The sequence below is a fragment of the Marmota flaviventris genome, chromosome 3 (assembly GCF_047511675.1).
Source record: "Marmota flaviventris isolate mMarFla1 chromosome 3, mMarFla1.hap1, whole genome shotgun sequence".
NCBI lineage: Eukaryota > Metazoa > Chordata > Mammalia > Rodentia > Sciuridae > Marmota > Marmota flaviventris.
In genome coordinates, this window is record NC_092500.1 from 23,756,238 (window position 1) to 23,778,606 (window position 22,369).

General features: G+C 32.8%; 1 protein-coding gene across 3 annotated transcripts in view; it reads right to left on the minus strand.

Moving 5' to 3' along the window:
- The window catches only part of Nedd1 (NEDD1 gamma-tubulin ring complex targeting factor), a 58,558-nt gene that overhangs the window by 14,944 nt on the left and 21,245 nt on the right, over positions 1–22,369 (minus strand). For 2 of the 3 annotated variants that reach the window (XM_027927880.3, XM_071609618.1), the window contains exons 6-9: positions 5,885–6,114; positions 4,407–4,608; positions 3,860–4,055; positions 870–998 (exon numbers count right to left, since the gene is read on the minus strand). In XM_027927880.3, the coding sequence (XP_027783681.2) occupies positions 870–998; positions 3,860–4,055; positions 4,407–4,608; positions 5,885–6,114 (757 nt within the window). The remainder of the gene's footprint in view (positions 1–869; positions 999–3,859; positions 4,056–4,406; positions 4,609–5,884; positions 6,115–22,369) is intronic. The other variant, XM_071609619.1, reaches the window with a different exon arrangement.

Below are 22,369 nucleotides of genomic sequence, written 5' to 3' on the forward strand. Positions count from 1 at the left end.
CCACAGTAAAGAAAGAAATTTTTGTGGAAATTAAAATAATAATTTGAGAACTATTTGCATAGTTACCATGTGAAAATTACCAATAACTACTTTAGAATTATATTATCTGCAATATCAAAAAATATATTTTTATATGTGATAGAGTATATATGTAAAATATCAGAAAAATGTTGCTCAGGACAAGAGAAAATAAGCCAATTGGTCTTTTTTTTTTTTTTTTTTTAATTTAAACCACTAAATTTTAATGTGATTTTTTAAACTAAGCAAGTAATAACTAAAATTTCTTATTTAAATGTTTACATACTTTTTTAAAATTTTTTATTGTTGGTTGTTCAAAACATTACATAGTTCTTGATATATCATATTTCACACTTTGATTCAAGTGGGTTATGAGCTCCCATTTTTACCCCATATACAGATTGCAGAATCACATCAGTTACACATCCATTGATTTACATATTGCCATACTAGTGTCTGTTGTGTTCTGCTGCCTTTCCTATCCTCTACTATCCCCCCTCCCCTCCCCTCCCCTCCCCTCTTCTCTCTCTGCCCCCTCTACTGACATTCATTTGTCCCCCTTGTATTATTTTTCCCTTTCCCCTCACTTCCTCTTGTATGTACTTTTGTATAACTCTGAGGGTCTCCTTTCATTTCCATGCAATTTCCCTTCTCTCTCCCTTTCCCTCCCACCTCTCATCCCTGTTTAATGTTAATCTTCTTCTCATTCTCTTCGACCCTACTCTGTTCTTAGTTACTCTCCAATTGGTCTTAATTAACTTGAGTATACAAAAAATATTACCCACATTTTAGGAGGAGAATGTAATGACCACCAGCAAGAGAACGTGATCCACCCATCTGAATACACTTACCATCTCTGATAGGTGAGAACATGTCCCCTAAACTACTTTTCCCAGTATCATCAAAGCTGGAGAAATCCTGACTTTTTCCACTGTCAGTTTCCTTAGATAAAATATCTGTATTTATGCTTCGAGGAAAACCTTAGATGAATTAGATTAAAAAAAAAAAGTTGTTATTAAATCTAATTAAACATCATCAGAAGCTAAGTTGAAAAAATTATCAATATTACCCATTTTTTAGAAATTTACAACTGTGAGCATCTGTGAAAAAAAAGCAGAATATGACAATAATTAAGCCAATCAGCACTTTCATGGAATGAAGGGCTCCTCAAAAGCAAAAAGCTTATCTGTTCATACAGCAACACTTTATTTTAGCCATTTTAATGGAAAATTTCTGAAATAATTTATACACTTGGCTGCCCTCTGAACACAGCTTACTTTTGTTATGAACTCTTGGGTTCATCTACAAATGATGGAGGCAAAAAGTCTGGCAGGTATGTAATACAATGCCTAACAAACAAGATTCATTACACAACACTAAAGAGGTTGCAGCAGTTTATTTTCTCTGGCAGTATATAATGCAGGGACTTTGTAAGAGGAACTCTGTAGGATCAGTAGCTTCTTGCTCATTTCTGGGTTAAGGAATGAGTTCTTGAGATTTGAGAAGTTGGATGAAAATCTGGGAATGGTAGCACATTACTGTGCTATATTTTAAAGTGTTTTATTTAGCATCTCAGTCTCAAATGAAAACTGCAAACCCTAGGATAAAAACAAAGAATGGACTATTGTATATCCAAAAATGTCCATGTCTTGCTAACAGAATAAATTTTTCTAATAACAACTGCTAGAAAGCTAAATCATAACCAAATCATTTGAATATCACAACCACTGAAAAGTGTTTACCATAAGAGTTAAACTGTTATAAAGAGACATTTTCTCTCCTTCTTTCTAGGTCTAACTCCAGCCTGTAATAATATGCAAGCTTTAACATGCACAAATTAAATATAAAAAAAAAACAAGTTTGGTATCATATAAAAACAGTGCTAAAGCCTTAGTTTTGACTTCTTAAACAAATGTTTTGTACTAAAAATGAGCACCAGAAACAAGTCTTCAGAGATTCTTTTCAATATCTAAATCAGGACAACTTTAGTAGAAGCAACAATAATTACACAAAGCATAAAACAATGAGAGTGATGGTGATGATCATGAAGATAACAGTATCAGCAATACCACCATCCACTGTCTGCCTTGTGCCAGATACTTGTGATACATTTCTTCTGATTTTCACAAAATCCTAAAAGCTAAATATTATTATCTCAATATATGGAGGGAACAAATGAAAGTCTGGCATGTTAAGAAAGCGGTCTAAAGCTGTCTAGATAGGAAGTAATGGATCTAAGATTTAAGTCTAATTACTCTCAATGCTTCCCAGGGGAAAAAAATGTGTTTTGTGTGTGTGTGTAAAGATGTGTGTATGCGTGTGTGTGCATACGTGTTTGAAGGAAAGAATGAGGAGGCCAATGTAACAAAATTTACAAAGTGGTGAATTTGCTAAAAGCTCAGGAGTTATTTGAGTAATATTAAAAACTTTCTGTAAATTAGCAATTATTTCAAAATAAAGTTAATAAATAAAAATCTTTAACTGTGGGGGCAGAGCAAACAATCATTTTGCCAGAAATTTTGTGTATTTGCCTACCATTATCATTCATCAGTGACCCAACAGACCCGTCTTTCATTTCCTAATTAATGTTGTCATCCTTAAATAAGAGACTCCTTATTAAAAACTAGATACATAACAGTGAGACTTGAGTTTAGAGTAAATGAGAGAACCTATTTTTTAAAAATATGTATCAAATTAATATGTTTCTAAAGATTTTTTTAACTTATTGGCAATTTTCATAATATAGTTAATTCTAACAAATTGGCTGACATTACTCAAAGTCATATTTCAAAAAGAACTTATTCTTTTAGGTAAATAGCAATGGTATTTGTCTCCAAGAGTCCTTAAATAAGCACCCAATTATTTTCTATACATAGTGACTATTCTATAAGGATGATATAGATATTCACAGGAAATTGATAGTAAATATACTTAAAAAAAAAACTATTCCATACTATCAAGGTCAACAAATTAAAGTTTTGCTGCTACTTGGAAATATTAAAACTCCAACCCAGAAGATACCAACAATGAGTTTTGCCAAACTACCTATCTTGAAAACTTAAAAATATATGAATATATTGAGCATATTTCAAAACTAGTTTGCCATTAAGACTTTTAAAAGTACTGCAAATTGATGATATAGCCTAATACACTGAAAACAAAAAGGTTTTCAGCAATATGGTCTTTACTGGGAATAAGGGATGTTTTCTATTTTAAGTATGATGAAGCTTATTATAATACCTTCCCAAAGTCTACAGGAACTTTTGTATCAGAACCATCTCATCAATGATTATCAGAATAGAAGAAATCATTGATAAATAAAAAAATAAATGAATATGTTGCAATTTAACAAACTGCTAATGTATTGCTTAATATATGCCAGGTACTATTGAGCACCTAAAAATATTAATTACAGCACCTTACTTTTCATTCTGAAATATAAAATAAAAGGAGTCATTAACAGCTTTTTTTTTAACTATTCAGTCAAATTATAATGAACATCAAAGTTTCATATTCTCTATTGAAAACACAATGGAAAGTCACCTAGTGTTTGGTAACACTGAAGATGAATGATTTCTAAGTTGGCATCATTTCATTTTTTAAGATAATCACTATTTCCTACAATAGAAGTTTAAATGAATATAATAAGTGCCTTTCATGAATTAAAAAAAAAAAAAAAAAACTTATATCCAAAGTTAAAATTTTCATTTCTTCAATGACATCTACTGATAATTTTACCTAAATCTCAAATGAATTTTGAGATAAATATTCTTAAAGAAAGTGCTAATTAAATATATTTGGGGAAGAAAAAAACCCCAAATTCTACATACATAACATTTACCTGCTTTGTCCTGAACAGCAACTGTTGCTTTCCCCACAGTTGTTGTCATGGGTTGCGGGAGAACTGTGGAAATAGAAGTGGCAGTTGCTTCTCTGACAATTCCAGAATTCTGAATTCCTCCACCAACGGTGCTCACATTAATGGCTCGTTTATTCGCTGCTGTGACCTTATTTGAACAGTTTTTATTTAAACTGGACTAAAATGTAATGAAACATTTAAAGGATCAGGTTACTAATATTTTCTACTATATGTTAATATTTTATATTCTCTATTAGATTAAAAACATTTTCTTCCCTTACATATCTTAAGCTTGGTGTTGGATCTAAGTTTTCTTCTAAACCAATAAAAATACTTTTAAATACTTTTAAAGACAGAGAAAATTAAGTACCCACAAATTTTTAAAACTAAGTATCAGAGGGCTTTATGCTAAAGTTATTTAAAATGCTGTCATATAATTATGAACCAATATACTGCATTTAAGTGAAAAAATTTACATATTTTGAGCTAGAATTTTTTACTAAAATAAAAAATGCTGAAAATATCTCACCTTAGTAAGAGCAGTGGAGTACTGAAATGCTATACACTGCACAGATGTCTTGTGAGCACTGATGGTTTTAACTGGTGATTTCAACATCCTTAAATCATATTGATATATTTTCCCACGGGAAGATCCAATAGCCAAAGTGGCTCCATCTGGCATAAAATCAACTGCAGTCAGAGGAGTGTCGGCCACCAAAGTTTTCACTACCCTTTAGAAAAGGGAACAAAGTATATGCAGATATGTGTATAAGCTTATGTGATATAAATGTTTACTAACCAAGTTAGAATTGGGTAAACAGCATACACATCCCAAACACTTGTTTAAAGTAGAATTTTAGAATCTGTCTTAAGAGACATTTCTAATAAAATGACATGTAAGTAACTGCTGAATGTTACATCCTATTTTTCTATTCACTTTCAATAAGTTCAATCTACATCAACCAGAATGTAGAAAACAGCACCTTGATTAATTATTATCTTGGAAGTGAATGTGACATAATACTTCACAAAAAGGGTTTCTAGCCTCAGGGTTGATGAAGCTCTAAGTAACCACTTTCCATTTACTGAACTGCTTAGGTCTCAAGAGGACCATGACCTTTCACAGGGAAGCAGCTGCTACTTTGTTCTCAGTTGTACACTTCTTGACCAAAAAGCTAAAAGGAACAGAGTCTATGTAGCTTGACCTGAAGAAGCTAACAAAGAAATATGGATTCTGATCTGCTGAAGCTGATCTCTTTGCCTGTGTGTTTAGTGTGAGAAGAATGGCTTGCTAACTCAGAAGAGAGTGAAAAAAGTAACAGTAAAAACTCTAGCATCCTAACAAGGCCTGACAGTGGGAACTTCCCATCAGGTATCTTGAATACAGCTCTAGCACTCTTGTAGCTGGTTTTTGTTTACGTAACTGATCCAGCACACCCATAACTGAAGAAAGAAGAAAAATGGGCCCAGATGTTTAGAAGATCATCTAGGGGGCCATAATCCTCCAGGGATATTTGACAATATTTGGAGAAACTTTAGGCTGTCATGACTCTGGCAATGATAATAGGATTTAATAGGTAGAGGCCAGGGATACTGCAAAATACCCTACAATAATTGGAACAGCCCCCCACAACACAGAATTATCCAGTCCACAATGTCAACAGTTTAGGAAACTTTGATCTAGAAAATAAATTAATTTTAAAGCAAATTAATCATAATGCTTTAAAAATATGTATTTACAAAAAAGAATAGTAAGCATGCTAAAGTAAAGACATGAAAACATTAAGATGTCATCCCTCAATATCTATATTTCAAAAACACCCTAAGTAATATCCATAATCCTATCAATTTTTTCTGCATGAAAAGAAAAAGAGCTTGATTTTACTAGCTATATATATTAAGTGTAAAAACATTAGATCCCCTGGACATTAGCCAACAGTCTATGTTTGTTAATAAAATAACTATGGTTTTTTAAACTAAAGTAAGATATGAGCACATCACACTTACTTCTTACTTGAAGTGTCATAGAGGATGATTCTTTTATCCAAGCCTATGGTTACAAACAGCAATTCATTGACAGGAGAAAAACAGATGCCTGAAGCTGGAGCTTTATGCGTACTATCAAAGTTATGATATGAACTCTGACTATTCACATCCCAGAGAGTTACTACTCCATTATCTGAAACACTGCCCAATAGCGATTTCTTGAACAAGGAGTACTTCAAGTGCCGAACAGACTATAAAAATAAAAGAATAAGTTTTACATAATGGTAAGCATTCATAAAGACATTTTATATAAGCTATAAATAATAGTCAACTATACATTTCACATGGGGTTTATGACTTCTCTAGTTTCAAGACTAACGTATTTCTATCACAACAATCACACTATTATTTTGGGGGTGTAAAATGAACCCGAAACATGCAAATATTCTATTAATTGAATATCTGTCATGATTTTATCTCATATAGAGATTGCCTACATTATGTCCATTAGGGTTAGAACATTCACCATAAATATTGGACTTGATCAGAGACAAATCATGAACAAGTATAAAGGAACACTAGGAGAGAATAAGCAATAATATTTCACATTTGTTTTCTATATATACTTTAGGTATCTGGGTATGTTTGAGTATGTGATAAACTGTCAACTTAACACCTGAAGCATAATAAGACATTAAACCCTAAAGGAGGAACTGGCAATGCTACAGACCTGAGATAAATTATATCCACTCTTTCAAAAGTATCAGCCTAAGAGCAATGCTGGCCATTTTCTAAACACTAATCCCTGAGGCAGTGAAAACATTCTCCATTTCCAGTTTTTAATGCACCAAAATAAATAAAGACACAGGATGGGTAAACAGGTCTTACATTACAACAGATTGAATTTTACCTATTTTTCCAAAAAATGACACTCAAACTACTGATATTATAATGCATCATAAGAATTAAGTACTTGACTTTTAAGCTACTTTCCCCTGCAAATTTATAATCTATGTAATTCTACGATGTTTTTTTAAAAATAACAGGCATTTACCTTCCATAACAAAAAATGTTTAGGAATAACATAAAACAAACTCTAACTAAGGAAACCAAGTGTTTGCTATCAAACATCTAGGGTAAGATAACTATTATGTTCACCCATTACATTTGGCTCTGCTTTTCATATAGCTAAAGTACAAAAAGAAAGTATTGGTTTATATATTTTTCATTTTTGTTGAGAAAAAGCATATACACTTGAATAGACAAATCCTTCCTCTGGTCTACATTCAAGAATAAACCTCATGAATTTTGACTACATAAGACAGAATTCTTTAGTGGATTATAATTAATGGTTTAGAGTCATGTGCCAACCTATCAAAACATAAGGCAAACATTAATTTTCAAGGATTTCCACAGCACTTTGTGTTCATATACTTACGGTCCTCCACATGATCTAAATTTAGATGAAATGCACAAGCATAAGTGAAAGAAAGAGAACACCATAAAAGCATAGATCCATGGATTCTCAAAGTTTATAAAGTTCAAACTGATATTAGCCACAGCAAAAATTTACCTAAAACCTTCTTAAAATATGGTTATCCAGAATCTGTCTGAGTATATCAGGGAACAAGGAGCTTACCACTTTATATAATAAAACATAAATAGTTAAAACATATTTCTTGACTCACAAAAGCTAAATTATATATATTGCTTCAAGTTCTTAAGATCAACATGGCAACTTATTAAGAAAAAAAGGCGACAGATAATCATAAATGTTATTCTCAGATAAACCTGGCTTTAGGTAGAGGTTCAGCCAAACTAGCCATGATTTAGGTAAATACTTAAATTCTCCAAACATTAATATTCTCATTTATAAAATATAAAAGACTTTTGTTTGCCTATCAAGACTCTTTTGAGGATTAAATGGCATTTCTGCAGATTCAGATGGACAGTAGCTTTCACCACTGTCTCATAGTTCATAATACTTTGTTCACTGTTGCTTGTATACCCATCATTCGATCAATTTTTAGACTTCATTTTTCTTATGGTGCCAGGAATCAAACCCAGGGTTTGGGCTTATTAAGCAAGTAGAAAGCACAAACTCTGGGCTATGTCCCTAACCCTCCTGGGTTTCTTTCTTTTCCTTCCTTCTTTCTTTTCTTCCTTCCCTGCGCCCCCCCCCCCCTTCCTTCCTTCCTATCTTCTCTTTTCTCTCTGTTTTTAAAATTTTGAGACAGGTTCTGGTTAAGTAGCCAGTCCAGGCTGGCCTCAAACTGCAATCCTCCTGCTTCAGCCTACACCATCACACCCAGCTCCTACAAAGATTTTTTTAAAAAGATTCATAAGTAAGCACACCAACTTCTATAAACGTCTATTCTTTGATCCTGTATTAATATTAATAGGATATCATTTCTGAACTTTCTACATCTATTGTATCATCAGTCTTAACTTGTTAAGCACTTATTTTGTTAGATTATAAACTATTTCAAGAAAAAAAAGTTCTACAAAAAAATCAACTGATTACAATAATCTAATGCTGCACATTTAAGTTACCTCCATTTCCAAGTACCTGACTACTACAGTTTCTTTAAAAAAAAAAAAAAAAACAGCTAATTTGCAAAATAATTTGTATCTCATTGTTGTTCTTGCTTTAAAAGGTCCTGGTTGAAAAATAATATGACCATCTGTCTCTCTCCTTTTGTGAACTGCCCATTAATACACTTTGCCTATTTTTACTGGGTTAAGATTTTTTAAAAGTACTAACTTACAAATCTTAGTATAAGGCCATAAACACTCTTAGAGGTTATAAATATTTTTCCCATTTCCTTTTAGTTTTACTGATTTTTTTTCTTGCTTTCTATCATAGGTTTTAAATTTTTACATATTTAAATTTTCTGGACTTGTCTCCCCTTATGACTTAGAAACAGAAAAGAAAATACATTCATGATATTTTCTTATTGCCTTAGTGTGTAGTATATATATTGCATGTGGACATATGCATACACACATAAATATACATATGTAGTTTCCCTTTTGACTCCTTCCCCTCCCCTTTCCTTGATTCCCAGGTCTTCTTTCAAAAGCACTAGCTGATAACCTCTTATCACCTGAGCTACTGCATGTTTAACCCACTTCCACTCTCAATGGTTTCCTAGCAATCCTTCCTAGTATTGTAGAAACACCATCTTCAAAATGGAAATCTGAACAGATTTCTCTTCTGCTTAGAGAAAGATCTTAATTGGAGAATTCTGGGAAATAATGATTATAATAGTGGCATTTCTTTAAACTCTTCTTAAATTCCACTACTCATATGTATGTGTGCAGAAAAGCAGACCTGAGACTTCTTTAGCAAGTTCTGCTTTCAAGGTTGGTCCTTGGCTGGCATCTGGGAACTTGAATTTTGGAAGGTTCCCATTATACCTTATAGGAGTGGTTCGCTATGCCTAAACTATTTGGGCAAAAGATGAGGTGTATGGATGAACATCTGCTTTCCTTCTAGGAGTCTGGAATTTTGGCATATATGAGTAGCCAGAGAGGCTGCATTAGAGGAAGGCTGCCAACCCAAAGGAACTCTGCCCTAAGGTACTGTCTGTTCTTTGGACCCACTTATCTACCCACAATGCATTTATTCTCTCATTAAGTGCCTATGGTCCCCACTTCTCTCATTTAAAGAAGGGTATATAAGCTTCTAAATAACTAGCTTCCAATAAAAACTTACTTGCAAGCTTTTCCTGGTAGATAACATTTCATACAATGTCACAATTTTATGCTGGAAAAATTAAGCACATTATCTCTGTTGATGCTTACAAAAATGTCTTGGCTTGACACGCTCAGCACTTTGAACTAGAGAATCAGCCTCCGGATTCTCTGACCTCACAACACCTACTCCAAACTCCTCCTACAAATCACTGGATCCTCCTTCTGGAATTACAGGGAATGACTTTCACTAAGTTCCCTTGCCTAAGGAGTTCATCCAGAAGGAATAAAATCATCTTGGAAATCTCACTAAATCAGGGAAAATTAATCACAGAAGAAACTAAAGGTCATCACTATACATACTGGACAGACTTCCCATCCCTTCTGCGGATGTCATCTGAGAGACTGCCTTTGTTCACAGCACAATTTTCAACTTCCCATAACTCGTCTTAACCCCTCCCAAACTCAGAGGAACTCTGCCCTAGGAACTATCTGTTCTTTGGAGCCACTCCTCTCCCCACAATGCATTTATTCTCTCAGAAAGTGCCTATGGTCCCCATTTCTCTCATTTAAAGAAGAGTATATAAGCTTCTAAATCTTACTCAATTATTGGGTACTCAGTTTTCATTCTTACCTCTCCTGTTATCAGATGTTTAGTTTATTTCAGCAAATTCAATCTACTGAACCTTCAGAGGGCAGAAAGTGAAGCTACCTAGGTGAGTTAACTTGTCCTCTGCAAATTGTCCTTTGTAAACTTGCTTTTTGTTTTCTTTCCCTAGCTTTTTAAATTCTAAATAAGACATTAAGAGCTACAATAAGTTATTCCAGAAAAAGGAAACAAGGGAAACATTATCATAAGGCCTTCTAATCAATAATCTTTCTGCAGATATACACAAGCCAAAACATCTGATAACTGTCAGATAATATCAGAAAATAGACCACTGTAGAATTAGTGATTATTCTGGTGCCACCCATCTGTGGCTGAAGATACACTTCCTTAAATTTCCTATATAAGCCCTTCACTTGCAGGTATTAGCTAAGATGGTCCCTAGGACAATGGTGATAGTACAGCCATCTTCTAATCAACCAGGCAGATTGTGGTAATAAGGTTCTTTCTATACCTCTGCTTTGCCCCTCAACTACTTGGACTAACTGAGCTTTCACTGGGCTACCACCAGACCAAGGTTTTGTGTGACAACATTCCCTCCACCCCTACATGTTGTTGGGGAGATGACTCTTGGAAGCTCACACTTAGTTTCCCATGGACTTCCCCCATGTGCATTTTCTCTTTACTGATTTTGCTCTATATCCTTTCATCATAATAAATCATAGTTGTGTGATTATACACTGAGTCTTGTGAATTCTTCTACTGGGGTCTTAAAGGACCCCCACCCCCATACAGTATGTGAAGGGGTATGTGCATGTGTCTGTGCTTAACAGACAGATAATAAAGTAGATAGAACTAAAATTCCATGTATATTTACAATAAAACTAGACAGTCATATATCTACATTAATTCCCCCCAAAACATGCTGGCAGGTCAATTAACAGCCATGAGGAGTCCTTCATGGTAGTGTCTATATAAAAAGAAACAGAGGGAAATAATATGAAGTTTGAAACAGATCTGAAAACAAAGCCACACAGTATTTACAGAAAAGCGTGGTGGCAAATTTCAACTCTAACCAGGAATACCCATTATATTACCAGGTCTTTTCAGGTCTATGAAAGTTCTGAAGGGCTACAGCAGTTTAGACCTTGTGAATCCCCAAAATTATCAGCCAAAGTGCCTCCCTGTCACTGAGGAGACTGCTGGGAGCAGAAGTAAACCTGGGCAAGCTGGAGCAACAGAAAAAAAACAAAGGTTCACATTCAGTTGGAGAAATAGAACAAACCAGGGAACCCCAGAAAGCAAGATAACACTTCTTTTTATTTTTTTTTTAAAGAAACCTACCTTAAAACAAGAGGGAGCTCTGTGAAATTACATACCCTGAACCCCATCTCTGTCTAGAAGTTCAAGGAAACTAATTTCAGAGATACACTCCACATATAATTACTGTGAGAACAAAGAAAACAAGAAGACATTCTCAATTGATAGCCAAAAGGACAACAAAAAAATGACACAAGACCCTTTAAAACATAAGTTAGAATTAGAAAACTAAAAAATGAGATATAAGAACTTGAAAAAGAATTAAAATTTTTAAAATTCTCTTTAAAAACGAAGGCTAATTTAGAAGAAATACAAGAATGAACAAACATAACAGAGAATATCTAGAAGTAAAAAGAAATTTTTAAAAATCAAAAAGAATAAAAAAGAATTTAGGAAAAAAAAGACAACTGAAAATAAGCAAAGATATCCAACAACAACAATATGACAAAGATAGGGAAAAACAACAAATACAAAAGCTATAACTGAAGAAAATTTTCCTAAAATTTAAAAAAAGATATGAAACTACACATACTGTATACATAAGAATAGCAGCACAGAATGACCAGCTCCAGCACACGTTATAGTAAAATTAGTGGACTTCAAAGCGGGGAGGGGAACTCATATAGAGAAAAAAAGTGATTTATAAAGAAAAAAATAAATTATTAAACATTTGAGATCAAATATAAGAGAATAACACACTTAAGCTCCCCTTGGAAAGAAAATGAAATACATTGAAAGAATTAGCACCTTGAAAGAAAGTCTGAAGCAGAAGAGATGTACTTATGGAAACAATATTAATATGGTGTCTGTTCTGATTATAAAAATTTGGAAAATATCTAAAATAACAGAGGAATGTTTACGTAAACTGTGATACTAAACAATAATATATCTATAATCATTAAAAATTGGTTGTGAAGACTAATATGAGCATTCACTAATGAGAAAAAGGCAGAAAACAGGATTAGACAAGGAGAATGACTATAGAAGAAAACAAATAACTTCCCATTAAAAAAAAGTCTGGAAGACACAAATGGAATAAAATCAATCATTAAGAGAAAAACATAGCCAGGCACTGTGGTGTACACTTATAATCCCAGTAACATGGAAGGCCAACAAGTTTGAGGCCAGCCTCAGCAAAGCCCTAATTGACCACATGTCAATTATAAATTGTTCAAGAACATAATATAGGCCAGGCAAGTACATACAAATACTAAAGAAATACAGCAATAAAATAAAGAACATGCTATGCAAACACTTCTATCCCAATGTAAATTATACTCGTGTTTCCATATAAAACTTAAAGAGGACCAATATTAGATATAAAGCTTTGTAGTGAAATACTTTGAGTATAAACAATTCAGGTATAAACATATCAATTAACCAAATAAATCAAATTAGAATTTTTTTTTCTTTTTGGCACTGCTGGGGATCAAACCCATGGTCTTGCATATATGCTCTCCCACGTTATATGCCCAGCCCTAAATTTACTCTGATAAAATAATAATTATTTTAAAAATGTAATTAGTACTTATTTGCATTTAACAGACTCTGTACTCAAATGGGTTATCTATACATAAAAAAGCAAAAATTACACTTGAAAAGTAAATGGATTTAACATATATTATAATACATTTAAAATCTCACAGAATCTCACCCTGTTATATCTAAAGTTTTTTTTTTTTTTTAAATCCAAAGAATCAATAAAGTAGATCTACATTTTTAACTGCTTTGGAAAATGCAACAGTTTGAGAAAGACAACACAGTCTATTTTCAAGCCTAAGCTGCTGAACTTGCCAAACACTGACAGGCAATTATGGTCTAAGCAGTCGGTCAGCCCCAGCATTTCTGTAAGGAGCAACACGGTTCATTTTACCTTGCAGAAAGACACTGCATTCCACATAAAACTAATAGCTTCAATTCGGCTCAGACATTTCAAAGTAGAATTCTACATATATTCAGGCAATCTTTTTTCTGATATGAAATTCAGTCTGATGTAGATTCAGTGAAACTCCAAGGACTTGTCACTTTTACCAAGAAACCAATCTGATAATTATCAAAGATTTCAAATCCTTGATTGTTCAAAGAAACAAAAGTATGTAAAATTTCAATTTAATCACAGAAATGTCCTACTATTTTTTTTAACAACTCAGATCCTATCTATTATAAAACTGAGCAATATAGAAGTTGGGCTCAGTAACAGTAATTTGAATTTTAAAAAGTCAATTTTTTTTTTTACAAACTTTAAATTTTTATAAATACTTTTTAAATTTAAGAAACTGAAAGAGTTATTGGGATAGAGGAAGGTATAGAGTTCCAAACCAAAGGAATGAACAATCTATTGAATGAAATAATATCAGAAAATTTTCCAAACATGAAGAATGAATTGGAAAACCAAATTCAAGAGGCTTACAAGGACGCCAAATGTACAAAATCATAATAGATTTCCACACTGAGGCACGTAATAGTGAAAATGCCTAACATATATAAGGAGAGAATACTAAAAGCCACAAGAGAAAGGAATCAGATTACATTTTGGGGAAAACAATTAGATTATGTGCAGATTTTTCAAACCACACCCTGAAAGCTAGAAGATCGTGGAACAACATATATCAAGCTCTGAAAGAAAATGTATGCCAACCAAGAATCTTGTATCCAGCAAAATTAAACTTTAAATTCGATGATGAAATAAAAATCTTCCATGATAAACAAAAATTAAAAGAATTTACAGCTAGAAAACCTGCGCTACAGTCCTTGAGAAAATATTCCATGAAGAGGAAATGAAAAACAACAATGAAAATCAGCAGAGGGGAGGTATTACACTAAAGGAAAAACTAATCAAAGGAGACACCAAGTGCAAGTTAAATAACAAAAATGGCTGGGAATACAAATCATGTCTCAATAATAACCCTGAATGTTAATGCCTAAACTCACCAAAAGACACAGGCTAGCAGATTGGATCAAAAAAAAAAAAAGATCCAACATATGCTGCCTCCAGGAGACTTATCTCATCTCGTAGGAAGATTGCCACAGACTGAAGGTGAAAGGTTGGGAAAAATCATACCACTCACATGGACTGTGGAAGAAAGCAGGGGTTTCCATCCTCGTATCAAATAAAGTAGACTTTAAGCTAAAGTTAATTAAAAGGGATAAAAGAAGGACATTTCATATTGCTCAAGGAAACCATACACAAATAAGACATAACAATTATAAATATAATATGCCCCAAACAATGGAGCAGCTATGTTCATCAAACAAATTCTTCTCAAGTTCAAGAGTGAAAGACCTCTACAATAATTTTGTGTAACTTTAACACACCTCTTTCAGCACTGGATAGATCTTCCAAATAAAAGCTGAACAAAGAAACTATAGAACTCAATAATATAATCAATAACTTAAGACTTAACTGACATAATATAGAATATTTCATCCTTCAACAAGCAAATATACTTTCTTCTCAGCAGCACATGGATCCTTCTATAAAACAGACTATATATTATGCCACAGAGACTCTTAACAAATAAAAAACCACCCTGCCTTCTATCCCATCATAATGGAATGAAATTAGAAACTAGAAATCAATGACAAAATTAAAAATAAAAACTACTTCAACACCTGGAGACTAAATAATACGCTATTAAATGAACAATGGGTTGCAAAAGACATCAAGGAGGAGATTAAAAAATTCTTAGAGGTAAATGAGAACACTGATACAATATATCAAAATCTCTGGGACACTATGAAGGCAGTTCTAAGAGGAAAGTACATTGCATGGAGTTCATTCTTAAAAGAAGAAAAAGTCAACAAATAAATGACCTAACATTACATCTCAAAACCTTAGAAAAAGAAGAACAAATCAATACCAAAAGCACTAGAAGATAAAAAATAGTTAAAATCAGAGTTGTAATCAATGAAATTGAAACAACAACAGCAAAAAAAAAAAAAAATTGAAAAAAATTAACAAAACAAAATGTTAGTTCTTTGAAAAAATAAATAAAATTAGGGGCTGGGGTTGTGGCTCAGCGATAGAGTGCTTGCCTAGCATGTGAGAGGCCCTGGGTTCGATCCTTAGCACCACATAAAAATAAATAAATAAAGGATTGTGTCCAACTACAACTAAAAAAAAAAGTTTAAAAAAATAATAAAATTATCAAACCTTTAGCCATGCTAACAAAGAGAAGGAGAGAGAAAACTCAAATTAGTAAGATACGTGATGAAAAGGTAATATCACAACAAACACTACAGAAATACAGAAGATATTTAGAAATTATTTTGAAAACTTGTACTCCAATAAAATAGGAAATATTAAAGGCATCAACAAATTTCTAGAGTCATATGATTTGCCCAAATTCAATCAGGATGATATACACAGTTTAAACAGATCAATTTCAAGCAACAAAACAGAAGACACCATCAGAAGCCTACCAACCAAGAAAATCCCAGGACCAGATGGATACACAGCCGAGTTCTACAAGACCTTTAAAGAACTAATACCAATATTCTTCAAACAATTTCAGGAAATAGAAAAAAAAGGCAGCAATTCCAAACTCATTCTATGAGGCCAATATTACCCTGATTACAAAACCAGGCAAAGATACATTAAAAAAAAAAAAAAAAAAAAAAACAACTTCAGACCAATATCTCTAATGAACATAGATGTAAACACCTCAATAAAATTCTGGCAAATCGAACACAAAAACATATCAAAAAGACGGTGCCACCAGGATCAAGTGGGGTTCATCCCAGGGATACAAGGTTGGTTCAACATACGGAAATCAATAAATGTAATTCATCACATCAATAGACTTAAAGATAAGAATCATATAATCATCTTGATAGATGCAGAAAAAGTATTCAATAAAATATAGCACCCCTTTATGTTCAAAACACTAGAAAAACTAGGAATAACAGGAGCAAACTCAACCTCATAAAAGCTGTCTATGCTAAGCCTTAGGCCAACATCATTCTAAATGAGAAAAACTGAAAGCATTCCCTCTAAAAATTGGAACAAGACAGGGATGCCCTCTTTCACCACTTTTATTTAACATGGTTCCTGAAACACAAGCCAGAACAATTAGACAAATAAAAGAAATTAAAGGGATACAGATAGGAAAAGAAGAACTCAAATTAGTACTATTTGCTGACAATATGATTCTACACCTAGAAGGCCCAAAAAATTCCACCAGAAAACTTTTAGAACTAGGAAATGAACTGAGCAAAGTAGCAGAATATAAAATCAACACCCATAAGTCAAAGGCATTTCTGTATATCAGTGGCCAAAAAAAAAAAAAAAAACTTGGGAATCAACCTAACGAAAGAGGTGAAAGACCTCTACAACGAAAACTACAGAACACTAAAGAAACAAATCAAAGAAGACCTTAGAAGATGGAAAGATCTCCCTTTTTTTGGATAGGCAGAATTAATATTGTCAAAATGACCATACTACCAAAAGCACTACACAGATTTAATACATCCAATCAAAATCCCAATGGCATTCCTCATAGAAATAGAAAAAGCAGTAATGAAATTCATCTGGAAAATAAGAGACCCAGAATAGCTAAAGCAATCCTTGGTAAAACGGGTGAAGCAGGTGGCAGCACTATATCAGACCTTAAACCATACTACAGAGCAATAGTAACAAAAACAGCGTGGTATTGGCACCAAAACAGACTTGTAGGCCAATGGTACAGAATAGAGGATACAGACACTAACCCACATAATTACAGTTATATTAGACAAAGGCACCAAAAACATACATTGAAGAAAAGATAGGCTCTTCAACAAATGGTACTGGAAAACCTGGAAATCCATATGCAACAAAATTAAATTAAACTTATATCTCTCACCATGCACAAAACTCAAAATGGATCAAGGACCTAGGAATTAAACCAGAGACCCTACATCTAACACAAGAAAAAGTAGATCCAAATCTCCATCATGTCAGATTAGCCCCCAACTTCCTTAATAAGATTCCTATGGTGTAAGAATTAAGAATCAATAAATGGGATGTATTCAAACTAAAAAATAATCAGTGAAGGGAATAGAGAGCCTACATATTGGGAGCAAATTTTTACCACTCTCACATCAGATAGAGCACTAATCTCTAGGGTATATAAAGAACTCAAAAAGCTAAACACCAAAATAATAATAATAATAAAAATAACCCAATCAATAAATGGGCCAAGGAACTCAACAGACAATTCTCAGAAGATGATATACAATCAATCAACAAATACATGAAAAACTGTTCAACATCTCTAGCAATTAGGGAAATGCAAATCAAAACTACTCTAAGATTTCATCTCACTCCAGTCAGAGTGGCAGCTCTCAATAAGTGTTGGTGAAGATGTGGGGAAAAAGGCACATTCATACATTGCTGGTGGGACTGCAAATTGGTGCAGCCAATTTGGAAAGCAGTAGGGAGATTCCTTGGAAAACTGGGAATGGATCCACTTTTTGACCTAGCTATTCCACTCCTTGGTCTATACCCAAAGCACTTAAAAACAACATACTACAGGGACACACAGTCACATCAGTGTTCATAGCAGCACAATTCACAATAGCTAAACTGTGGAACCAACATAGATGCCCTTCAGAAGATGAATACATAAAGAAAATGTGGTATATATACACAATGGAACATTACTCAGCATTAAAAGAGAATAAAATTATGGCATTTGCAGGTAAATGGATGGAGTTGGAGAATATAATGTAAGTGAAGTTAGCCAATCCCAAAAAATCAAATGCCAAATGTTTTCTCTGATATAAGAAGGCTGATTCATAGTGGGGTTGGGAGGGGGAGCATGGGAGGATTAGACAAACTCTAGATAGGGTAAAGGGGTGGGAAGGAAAGAGATGGGGTATGGCAGTAGAAAAGATAGTGGAATGATATGAACATCATTACCCTAAGTACATGTATGAAGACACGAATGGTGTATACTTTGTATACAACCAAGATATGAAAAACTGTGCTCTATGTGTGTAATATGAATTATAATGCATTCTGCCATCATATCTAACAAATGTGAATTAAAAAAAAATTTTATCCATCACCGTAAGTATATACAATCAATCAAACAGTAAATTAAGCCCTGATTTGTAGTAGTTACCCATTTCTGTTGTGTAAATATTCCCACCATAACTAATTTCCAGCTATCAAAATATAATAAAATAATTATGAAGTGAAAAAAAATAGAAACTCATATTTAATGTATTTGGAATCTTGAATAAATTTTGATAAATCTTAGAAAATACTTTTTAAATAAATGCTCAAGTAAAAATTCTATGCTTTTGGTCAACAATTGATAAGGTTCAACTAAACTTTTTTTAGAAAACAAACTAATTTAAAAAAACATTTCAATTATGTAAAAGAACAAGGAATCAGGGCGTCTATGACTTTCCTCACTAAGAAAACAGAGACTGCCATCCTTACATATTCAGAAACCAATTCCTATTTCTCAGCCCCTATACTGTTTCAGTGTAGCTTAAGAGAAGAAATAAAATAAACAAAAAATATATTACCACTCATCCCAGGGGAAAGGAAAAAAATAATGCACTACATTCAATTTCTTCACTGTCTTTAATTTTCTCAAGTCAATATAAAACACAAAATATGATTACCAAGATCAAATTATAACTAGTACATTATGAGGGATTTAGGGGGAACATATCACACCCAAAGATGTTCAAACCAATTTGGAGAAGTAAATCATATAAGGTATTTTAATGGGTTGATATAATTATTTATTAAAAGCTCACAACAGCTATCATCATTGATCTTTTATTGTCAGACACAGTGATAAATTTCAACATTTCATTTAACTATATTAAAAAAAAAAAACCTGATGAAAATACATCATTTCACTTGATGGATTAGGAAAAGGAGGTCTGAGAGTTAAGTGACTTGCACAAATTCATTCAGCAAGCTAAGTGCTTTACCCCTGGTGCTCTTCAAATAAATGTGTAACCTATCATGAGAAGCTATACCAAAAGCTTCTACTGAGCTGCAAAATGTCTGAGCAGGAAGCAGCACAAACAGGATGATCACAAATTTTGGCTTATCTTATCTGGACAAAAGATAAACTTTGAGGGCTGGGGATGTGGCTCAAGCGGTAGCATTGGATCCTCAGCACCACATACAAACAAAGATGTTGTGTCCGCTGAAAACTAAAAAATAAATATGAAAAAATTCTCTCTCTCTCTCTTTAAAAAAAAAAAAAAAAAGATAAACTTTGAGCATTACTGTTTTCCTAAACTAGAAGTTAAATTTAATTGGGTTTTCCTATACAAAGTAATCAATGAAAATACCTTGATAAGCAACAAAAGAGCAACCCATCACCTAGAATTTTAAAAGATAATTCATTTAACATAAGAAAGGGATAAGAGTAAACACTGGACTCCTGCACAAGGTGACAAGAGACTGGTACAAAATTCCCCTAAGATTTGGATTCTCAAATTCTTACACATTTACAACTAGAAAGAGATCCAAAAGAAAACAATACTGCCACTCTTGAAAGACTTGATCTTCAAAACAATCAAAGAGTTATATGATCTATGAATGGAACTGCATATCATCATGTTAAGCAAAATAAAGCAGATTCAGAAAGACAAGTATCATATATTTTCTCTCATATGTGGAAGCTAGAGGATGGAAAAAGAAAAAGGACATTCTGAATGTAGAAGGGAGACCATTAGTGCAGAGAAAGGGAGGGGAGGGTAAGAGGAGGCATCTGGGTCAGAAATTGATCAAATTATGTTATATACATAAACAAATATGCCATAATGAAACCCACTCTTCTGAATAATTCCTATGCACCAATAAAACTTAAAAATTTAAGAGTTATGTGATCTAAAAATCCTGGAATCTTATTTTCTAGACTTTAAAATGAGAAGAGTATAATCTCCACAAACTAGTAACAAAGATTAAATTAAAAAATTAATATAAATCAATGATCAGTAAATATTAAGTATTCCTTTCTTAATTTTTATTTTTAGTTGTTGATAGGCCTTTATTTTATTTATTTATATGCAGTGCTGAGAATCAAACCCAGTGCCTCACACATGCCAGACAAGTGCACTACTGCTGAGCCCCAGCCCCCAATATTAAGTATTCTATGCTGGTGATAATCTCCATGAAAAGTAGTTTCTAAACCCTCTCACCCTTTCCTTTTCCCTTTCCCACCCTAGGTCTGAGTAACTTGGACTTTTCTCAGGATGCTACTGAGACATCATTCTCTTCAAAATGTTTTTCCTGGGCTGTGGTTATGGTTCAGTGTTAAAGCATTTGCCTAGCATGTGTGAGGCATTGTGTTTGATCCTCAGCACCACATAAAAATAAATAAATAAAATAAGGTATTGTGTCTACCTATATCTAAAAAAATTTTTTTAAAAACTGCTGTTCCCGACTTCTTCCCCAAAAGGTCAGGTTCCCTAGTACTATTTACTGTTTTCATAACATTTGTATTATCTGGTTAACTGTCCATGACTAATTGCTCCTACTAAAATGCAAATATATCATATTCAAAGTCATATCCCACAGTATTTAGTCAGTACTTACAACATAATCAGCAAAGTGTTAAATTGTAAAATTCTATAGGGAAAAAAGCCATGTGTATGGTTTTTTTAATTTAATAATTTCATTTAAATGTAAAAGGTAATAAAAAGTAACAAGAAATAATACCTACAGTGTTTTCTTGATTCATTCTAAAAGGTAAAAATAAGAATAAAAGCAGCAAAAGATAAACAGAAGTTTCATCTAGTATATGTAGGCTACAGAAACAGAAGATTGTGAATAATTTGATTGAATGTCTTAAAAATGTCCAAAATAAGTAGTAAATTTTGCCCACATAAGCTAAGAACAATAAACACCACTTTAGTAAGATAAAAGATAATTCTGCAAAGAAACTTTGCAATTCAAATCATGCTTTGTAGTGAAATGTGAATATTTCTTCCTGAATTTGGCAATGAAACAAGAACATCCACTATTACAAAGTCTATTCAACACTGTATTGGAAATTCTAGTCAATGCAATAAAGAAAAAGAAACAAAATGTGTAAAGATAGGGAAGTAAGAAAATAACTGCTATTTACAGAAAGCATGAGAGTATAAAAACTGCAAAATGTAAAAAAAAAAATTACAAATTCTTCAAAAATAATCAAAACTGCCAAACTATTAAGTGAATTTAGCAGGATTCCTAGATAAAAGAGCAATATACGAATACTTACTAAAATTCTGTATCTCAGCCACAAAGAAGTGGCAGATAAAATTTAATAGTAAAAACAATTATACTATACCAACAAAAAATCAAATAAATCTACCAAAACATCTCTAAGACTTCTTTAGTGAAAACAAAACACTACTTAGAAAAATTAAGGAAGGTTTATATAAATACCAAGTTAAACCATATTTATATTATGATCAAGAATTTTAAGATAGCTCTTCCTAAATTAGTCCACAGATCCAATATAATCCCAATCAAAATTCAAACACTTTTTTTTTTATAGAAACAGACATGCTGAATCTAAAATTCAGATAGATATGCAAAGGACCCAGAAATAGTCAAGCAAATTTAGAAGTATCAAGTACCATAGAGCTACAATATCCAAACAATGAGATTCTAGATTCATATAAGTCAGTCAACTAGATCAATAGAACAAATAGAGTGTCTAGAAACTAACATCTAATTACCAGTTTTGTAAGAAGGCATTACTGTAATTCATTGGTCAGTCTTTGCAATAAATAGTTCTAATGCAATTAGATATCTACAGGAAAAATAGAACCCTATTTTACACCCATACACTATTTGAAATGGATAACACATAAATGAGAAAGCTAAAACAATAAAGCTTCTATAAGAAAACAAAGGACAGTGTCTTGATCTATTTTGT